This window comes from Petromyzon marinus, unplaced genomic scaffold, assembly GCF_048934315.1.
Source record: "Petromyzon marinus isolate PM22_M1 ecotype Great Lakes invasive population unplaced genomic scaffold, UKy_Petmar_22M1.pri1.0 PM_Scaffold_402, whole genome shotgun sequence".
Lineage (NCBI taxonomy): Eukaryota > Metazoa > Chordata > Hyperoartia > Petromyzontiformes > Petromyzontidae > Petromyzon > Petromyzon marinus.
The window spans coordinates 17,535-26,521 of NW_027423394.1; the positions used below are offsets into that span (position 1 = coordinate 17,535).

Below are 8,987 nucleotides of genomic sequence, written 5' to 3' on the forward strand. Positions count from 1 at the left end.
TCTAGAGTGGTGGTGGTGGTCTAGAGTGGTGGTGGTGGTCTATGGTGGTGGTGGTGGTCTATGGTGGTGGTGGTCTAGAGTGGTGGTGGTGGTCTAGAGTGGTGGTGGTGGTGGTGGTCTATGGTGGTGGTGGTCTAGAGTGGTGGTGGTGGTGGTGGTCTATGGTGGTGGTGGTCTAGAGTGGTGGTGGTGGTGGTGGTCTATGGTGGTGGTGGTCTAGAGTGGTGGTGGTGGTGGTGGTGCAGGTTGGGAGACGCGAGGAGGCGTGGATGGTGCTGAAGGAGATTCACGACATCAACGCCAAGGGGAGGGGCCACCCAGAGGAGGTCTACCCGGTGAGTGGGGGGGGGGGTGAGTGGGGGGGGAGGGGTGAGTGGGGGGGGGGAGGGGTGAGGGGGGGTGAGTGGGGGAGGGTTGATGAGTGGGGGTGAGTGGTGGGTGAGTGTGAGTGGGGGGTGAGTGGGGGGGGTGAGTGTGAGGGGGGGTGAGTGATGGGTGAGTGGGGGGGTGAGTGTGAGGGAGGGTTGATGAGTGTGGGGGAGGGGTGAGTGGGGGGTGAGTGGGGGGGTGAGTGGGGAGTGAGTGTAGGGGGGAGGGTTGATGAGTGTGGGTGATGGGTGAGTGGTGGGTGAGTGTCACGTGCTAGAGATTGGATGGAGTGACGTGGTACAGGAGGACGTGGAGCTGAGTGGACTTGCCGATGACTGGTACCAGCGGTGTCAAGATCGGCCTCTGTGGAGCAGGAGCCTCGTGGAAGATACTACCGGGGAGTGCCAGGCTAGGTGCATGCAAGTTCGAGTGTCCTTGTGTGCGCGTCTCTGTGAGTACGTAGGTGACAGACTTGTCCCAGCTGGGAGTGAGTCTGCCAGTCCAGAGTGACCTCAATGAGCTGCAGTCGGAGACAGGGACCTGGTTCCAGAGACTCGGAGTGCGATCCCTCACTCACGTCTCACAGGCAAGCCTCAGACTCACACAGAGACCCACAGACTCACTCACACAGAGACCCACAGACTCACTCACACAGAGACCCATAGACTCACACAGAGACCCATAGACTCACAAAGAGACCCATAGACTCACACACAGACTCACAGACTCACACAGAGATCCATTGACTCACACAGAGACCCACAGACTCACTCACACAGAGACCCATAGACTCACACAGAGACCCATAGACTCACACACAGACCCACAGACTCACACAGAGACCCATAGACTCACACAGAGACCCATAGACTCACCACACAGAGACCCACAGACTCACTCACACAGAGACCCATAGACTCACACAGAGACCCATAGACTCACAAAGAGACCCATAGACTCACACAGAGATCCATTGACTCACACAGAGACCCACAGACTCACTCACACAGAGACCCATAGACTCACACAGAGACCCATAGACTCACACACAGACCCACAGACTCACACAGAGACCCATAGACTCACACAGAGACCCATAGACTCACCACACAGAGATCCATAGACTCACTCACACAGAGACCCATAGACTCACACAGAGACCCATAGACTCAGCACACAGAGACCCATACTCACTCACACAGAGACCCATAGCCTCACTCACACAGACCCATAGACTCAGCACACAGAGACCCATAGACTCACTCACACAGACCCATAGACTCAGCGCACAGAGACCCATAGACTCAGCACGCAGAGACCCATAGACTTACTCACACAGAGACCCATAGACTCACCACACAGAGATCCATAGACTCACTCACACAGAGACCCATAGACTCACACAGAGACCCATAGACTCAGCACACAGAGACCCATAGACTCACTCACACAGAGACCCATAGACTCACTCACACAGAGACCCATAGACTCACTCACACAGAGACCCATAGCCTCACTCACACAGACCCATAGACACACTCACACAGAGACCCATAGATTCACTCACACAGAGACCCATAGACTCACTCACACAGAGACCCATAGACTCACTCACACAGAGACCCATAGACTTACTCACACAGAGACCCATAGACTCACCACACAGAGATCCATAGACTCACTCACACAGAGACCCATAGACTCACACAGAGACCCATAGACTCAGCACACAGAGACCCATAGACTCACTCACACAGAGACCCATAGCCTCACTCACACAGACCCATAGACTCACCACACAGAGACCCATAGACTCACTCACACAGAGACCCATAGACTCACTCACACAGAGACCCAGAGACTCACTCACACAGAGACCCATAGACTCACCACACAGAGACCCTTAGACTCACCACACAGAGAGCCATAGATTCACCACACAGAGACCCATAGACTCACTCACATAGAGACCCATATACTCACCACACAGAGACCCATAGACTCACTCACACAGAGACCCACAGACTCACACAGAGAGCCGTAGACTCACTCACACAGAGACCCATAGACTCACACAGAGAGCCATAGACTCACCACACAGAGACCCATAGACTCACCACACAGAGAGCCATAGATTCACTCACACAGAGACCCATAGACTCACCACACAGAGAGCCATAGACTCACTCACACAGAGAGCCATAGACTCACAATCAGTGCACTGCATTACCTATATCGGTGACCCTACGACTTTATTTCCAGGCTTTCCGAAGTCTCCCAGGCCTCTTCTCTCCGGAGCTGAAGGCCTCCACTCTGTGGCTGCTACCAATGTGGTTTAACCTCTCATTCAGGTGATGATGGGCTTCAGAATTCTCATTGTGTGGCTGGGTTGGGTGGGTGTGGAGCGGTGGTGCAGCGGTCAGCGCGCCGAGCTATCTGAACCCGTCCTGAGCCTCCCCTAGGTCGACTCGGCCTCAAATGAGTACCTGGTGCTGTGTGTAAACATCGCCACTGGGGAGACAAAGGCGGCTGGGCGTGGTAGTGGCCACCCACTCCCACGTGTACTGTGCCGGCCTTCATCGGTGCTGCTCGCTAACAGCACTTGGCCCTACAGTGGGTTGGCGAGTGTGGGAATGGGTAGGTGGGTGACTTCGTGTACTTGTGTCTCTGTGTGTTCGTGTGTCTCTGTGTGTACGTGTGTCTCTGTGTGTTCGTGTCTCTGTGTGTTCGTGTGTCTCTGTGTGTTCGTGTCTCTGTGTGTTCACGTGTCTCTGTGTGTACGTGTGTCTCTGTATGTACGTGTGTCTCTGTGTGTACGTGTCTCTGTGTGTACGTGTGTCTCTGTGTGTTCGTGTGTCTCTGTGTGTACGTGTGTCTCTGTGTGTACGTGTCTCTGTGTGTTCGTGTGTCTCTGTGTGTACGCGTGTCTCTGCGTGTACGCGTGTCTCTGCGTGTACGCGTGTCTCTGTGTTCGTGTGTCTCTGTGTGTACGTGTGTCTCTGTGTGTCCGTGTCTCTGTGTGTACGTGTGTCTCTGTGTGTACGTGTGTCTCTGTGTGTTCGTGTCTCTGTGTGTTCGTGTCTCTGTGTGTTCGTGTCTCTGTGTACGTGTGTCTCTGTGTACGTGTGTCTCTGTGTGTTCGTGTCTCTGTGTGTACGTGTGTCTCTGTGTGTTCGTGTGTCTCTGTGTGTACGTGTGTCTCTGTGTGTACGTGTGTCTTCGTGTACTTGTGTCTCTGTGTGTCCGTGTGTCTCTGTGTGTACGTGTGTCTCTGTGTGTACGTGTGTCTCTGTGTGTACGTGTGTCTCTGTGTGTACGTGTCTGTGTTTACGTGTCTCTGTGTGTGCGTGTGTCTGTGTGTTCGTGTGTCTCTGTGTGTACGTGTGTCTCTGTGTGTTCGTGTCTCTGTGTGTTCGTGTATCTGTGTGTTCGTGTGTCTCTGTGTGTTCGCGTGTCTCTGCGTGTATGCGTGTCTCTGCGTGTACGCGTGTCTGTGTGTACGTGTCTCTGTGTGTTCGTGTCTCTGCGTGTACGTGTGTCTCTGTGTGTTCGTGTCTCTGTGTGTACGTGTGTCTCTGTGTGTTCGCGTGTCTCTGTGTGTACGCGTGTCTCTGTGTGTCCTTGTGTCTCTGCGTGTACGCGTGTCTCTGTGTGTACGTGTCTCTGTGTGTTCGTGTCTCTGCGTGTACGTGTGCCTCTGTGTGTTCGCGTGTCTCTGTGTGTACGCCTGTCTCTGTGTTCGTGTGTCTCTGCGTGTTCGCGTGTCTCTGCGTGTTCGCGTGTCTCTGCGTGTACGCGTGTCTCTGCGTGTACGCGTGTCTCTGTGTGTCCGCGTGTCTCTGTGTGTACGCCTGTCTCTGTGTTCGTGTGTCTCTGTGTGTACGTGTTTCTGTGTGTACGTGTGTCTCTGTGTGTACGCATGTCTCTGCGTGTACTTGTGTCTGTGTGTACGCGTGTCTCTGTGTGTACGCGTGTCTCTGTGTGTACGCGTGTCTCTGTGTGTGCGTGTGTCTCTTTGTGTACGTGTGTCTCTGTGTGTACGTGTCTCTGTGTGTACGCGTGTCTCTGTGTGTGCAGCTTGTGTCTTTGTGTGTACATGTGTCTGTGTGTGTACGTGTCTCTCTGTGTGTGCAGCTTGTGTCTCTGTGTGTACGCGTGTCTCTGCGTGTTCACGTGTCTCTGTGTGTACGTGTCTGTGTTTACGTGTCTCTGTGTGTACGCGTGTCTCTGTGTGTACGTGTGTCTCTGTGTGTGCAGCTTGTGTCTCTGTGTACGTGTGTCTCTGTGTGTGCAGCTTGTGTCTCTGTGTGTTCGTGTGTCTCTGTGTGTGCAGCTTCTGTCTCTGTGTGTGCAGCTTGTGTCTCTGTGTGTTCGTGTGTCTCTGTGTGTGCAGCTTGTGTCTCTGTGTGTACGTGTGTCTCTGTGTGTACGTGTCTGTGTTTACGTGTCTCTGTGTGTACGTGTGTCTCTGTGTGTACGTGTGTCTCTGTGTGTGCAGCTTGTGTCTCTGTGTGTACGTGTGTCTCTGTGTTCATGTCTCTGTGTGTTCGCGTGTCTCTGTGTGTACGTGTGTCTCTGTGTGTTCGTGTCTCTGTGTGTGCAGCTTATGTCTCTGTGTGTACGTGTCTCTGTGTGTACGTGTGTCTCTGTGTGTGCAGCTTGTGTCTTTGTGTGTACGTGTGTCTCTGTGTTCACGTGTGTCTCTGTGTGTACGTGTCTCTGTGTGTACGTGTCTCTCTGCGTGTACGTGTGTCTCTGTGTGTTCACGTGTCTCTGCGTGTACGTGTGTCTCTGTGTGTACGTGTGTCTCTGTGTGTACGCGTGTCTCTGTGTGTACGTGTGTCTCTGTGTGTACGTGTGTCTCTGTGTGTTCGTGTGTCTCTGTGTGTTCGCGTCTCTGTGTGTACGCGTGTCTCTGTGTGTTCGCGTGTCTCTGTGTGTGCAGCTTGTGTCTCTGTGTGTTCACGTGTCTCTGTGTGTACGTGTGTCTCTGTGTGTTCACGTGTCTCTGCGTGTACGTGTCTCTGTGTGTGCAACTTGTGTCTCTGTGTGTTCACGTGTGTCTCTGTGTGTACGTGTGTCTCTGTGTGTGCAGCTTGTGTCTTTGTGTGTACGTGTGTCTCTGTGTGTACGCGTGTCACTGCGTGTACGTGTCTCTGTGTGTACGTGTGTCTCTGTGTGTACGTGTGTCTCTGTGTGTGCAGCTTGTGTCTCTGTGTGTTCACGTGTGTCTCTCCGTGTACGTGTGTCTCTGCGTGTGCAGCTTGTGTGGGCTGTCCTGCTGGGCTCCTGCCCAGCTAGAGTGGGCGCTGCACGTGGGCCGCGTTCGCGAGTTCCACGGAGAGACGGTGACGGGAGCACTCTTCAACTTCTCGCTGCACAACCAGAGACATGTGGCTTGTGTCTACAGAAAGGACAGGTATGGAGACAGGCACGGGGAGAGACACACGGAGAGAGACACGGGGAGAGACACACGGAGAGAGACACGGGGAGAGACACACGGAGAGAGACACGGGGAGAGAGACACGGAGAGAGACACGGGGAGAGACACGGGGAGAGACACACGGAGAGAGACACGGGGAGAGAGACACGGAGAGACGGTGACGGGAGCACTCTTCAACTTCTCGCTGCACAACCAGAGACATGTGGATTGTGTCTACAGAAAGGACAGGTATGGAGACAGGCACGGGGAGACACACGGAGAGAGACACGGGGAGAGACACACGGAGAGAGACACGGGGAGAGAGACACGGAGAGAGACACGGGGAGAGAGACACGGGGAGACGCACGGAGACACGGGGAGAGACACGGGGAGACACACGGAGAGAGACACGGGGAGAGACACACGGAGAGAGACACGGGGAGAGACACACGGAGAGAGACACACGGAGAGAGACACGGAGAGAGACACACGGAGAGAGACACGGAGAGCGACACGGAGAGACACACGGGGAGAGACACACGGGGAGAGACACACGGGGAGAGACACGGGGAGAGACACGGGGAGATAGACACGGGGAGACACACGGAGACACGGGGAGAGACACCGAGAGAGACATACGGAGAGAGACACGGAGAGAGATACGGGGAGAGACACACACGGAGAGAGACACGGGGAGACACACGGGGAGAGACACGGGGAGACACACGGAGAGAGATACGGGGAGAGACACACGGGGAGACACACGGGGAGACACGGAGAGAGACACACGGGGAGAGACACACGGAGAGAGACACACGGGGAGAGACACACGGAGAGAGACACACGGAGAGAGACACACGGAGAGAGACACACGGAGAGACACACGGAGAGCGACACGGAGAGACACACGGAGAGAGACACACGGGGAGAGACACACGGGGAGAGACACGGAGAGGGACACGGGGAGAGACACAGAGAGAGACACGGGGAGAGGCACGGGGAGATAGACACGGGGAGACACACGGAGACACGGGGAGAGACACGAGAAGACACACGGAGACACGGGGAGAGACACACGGAGAAAGACACGGGGAGACACACGGAGACACGGGGAGAGACACGAGGAGCAACACGGAGAGAGATACGGGGAGAGACACACACGGAGAGAGACACACGGAGAGAGACACGGGGAGACACACGGAGAGAGACACACGGAGAGAGACACGGGGAGAGACACGGAGAGACACACGGGGAGTCACACGGAGAGACACACGGAGAGAGATACGGGGAGAGACACACACGGAGAGAGACACGGGGAGACACACGGGGAGAGACACGCGGAGAGACACGCGGAGAGACACGGGGAGAGACACGGGGAGAGACACGGGGAGACACACGGAGAGAGATACGGGGAGAGACACACGGGGAGACACACGGAGAGAGACACGGAGAGAGACACACGGGGAGAGACACACGGAGAGAGACACGGAGAGAGACACGGGGAGACACACGGGGAGACACACGGAGAGAGACACGGGGAGACACAAATAGTTGCTGTGTGGTTGCTAGACTCGTGGGGATGCACCTGTACGTGGTTGCTTTGTGGTTGCTATGCCGTTGTCCGTGTGGTTGCTTGGTTCGTGAGAATCCACCTGTACGCGGTTGCTATGCGGTTGCTGTTTGCCATACGGTTGCTATGCGGTTGTCTGTGTGGTTGCTACGTGGTTGTCATACGGTTGCTATGCGGTTGCTATGTGTGGTTGCTAGGTTCGTGGGGATCCACTTGTACGCGGTTGCTATGTGTGGTTGCTATGTGTGGTTGCTAGGTTCGTGGGGATCCACCTGTACGCGGTTGCTATGTGTGGTTGCTATGTGTGGTTGCTAGGTTCGTGGGGATCCACCTGTACGCGGTTGCTATGTGTGGTTGCTATGTGTGGTTGCTATGTGTGGTTGCTAGGTTCGTGGGGATCCACCTGTATGCGGTTGCTTTGTGTGGTTGCTATGTGTGGTTGCTATGTGTGGTTGCTATGTGTGGTTGCTAGGTTCGTGGGGATCCACCTGTACGCGGTTGCTATGTGTGGTTGCTATGTGTGGTTGCTAGGTTCGTGGGGATCCACCTGTACGCGGTTGCTAAGTGTGGTTGCTATGTGTGGTTGCTAGGTTCGTGGGGATCCACCTGTACGCGGTTGCTATGTGTGGTTGCTATGTGTGGTTGCTAGGTTCGTGGGGATCCACCTGTACGCGGTTGCTATGTGTGGTTGCTATGTGTGGTTACTATGTGTGGTTGCTAGGTTCGTGGGGATCCACCTGTACGCGGTTGCTATGTGTGGTTGCTATGTGCGGTTACTATGTGTGGTTGCTATGTGTGGTTGCTATGTGTGGTTGCTATGTGTGGTTGCTATGTGTGGTTGCTAGGTTCGTGGGGATCCACCTGTACGCGGTTGCTATGTGGTTGCTATGTGTGGTTGCTATGTGTGGTTGCTAGGTTCGTAGGGATCCACCTGTACGCGGTTGCTATGTGTGGTTGCTATGTGTGGTTGCTAGGTTCGTGGGGATCCACCTGTACGCGGTTGCTATGTGTGGCTGCTATGTGTGGTTGCTATGTGTGGTTGCTAGGTTCGTGGGGATCCACCTGTACGCGGTTGCTATGTGTGGTTGCTATGTGTGGTTGCTAGGTTCGTGGGGATCCACCTGTACGCGGTTGCTATGTGTGGTTGCTATGTGTGGTTGCTACGTGTGGTTGCTACGTGTGGTTGCTATGTGTGGTTGCTAGGTTCGTGGGGATCCACCTGTACGCGGTTGCTGTGTGGTTGCTATGTGTGGTTGCTATGTGTGGTTGCTAGGTTCGTGGGGATCCACCTGTACGCGGTTGCTATGTGTGGTTGCTATGTGTGGTTGCTATGTGTGGTTGCTATGTGTGGTTGCTAGGTTCGTGGGGATCCACCTGTACGCGGTTGCTGTGTGGTTGCTATGTGTGGTTGCTATGTGTGGTTGCTAGGTTCGTGGGGATCCACCTGTACGCGGTTGCTGTGTGGTTGCTATGTGTGGCTGCTATGTGTGGTTGCTATGTGTGGTTGCTAGGTTCGTGGGGATCCACCTGTACGCGGTTGCTATGTGTGGTTGCTATGTGTGGTTGCTAGGTTGCTACGTGTGGTTGCTAGGTTGCTACGTGTGGTTGCTACGTGTGGTTGCTATG

The 8,987-nt window shown here is 54.8% G+C and overlaps 1 protein-coding gene across 1 annotated transcript; it reads left to right on the plus strand.

Moving 5' to 3' along the window:
• The first annotated feature begins 243 nt into the window (after positions 1-243).
• On the plus strand, positions 244-6,380 carry LOC142923309 (uncharacterized). The gene is made up of 4 exons (XM_076064370.1): positions 244-335; positions 833-955; positions 2,632-2,720; positions 5,633-6,380. Exons 1-4 carry the CDS (start codon positions 270-272, stop codon positions 6,378-6,380), a joined length of 1,026 nt encoding a protein of 341 aa, XP_075920485.1. The 5' UTR covers positions 244-269.
• The last annotated feature ends 2,607 nt before the right edge of the window (positions 6,381-8,987 follow it).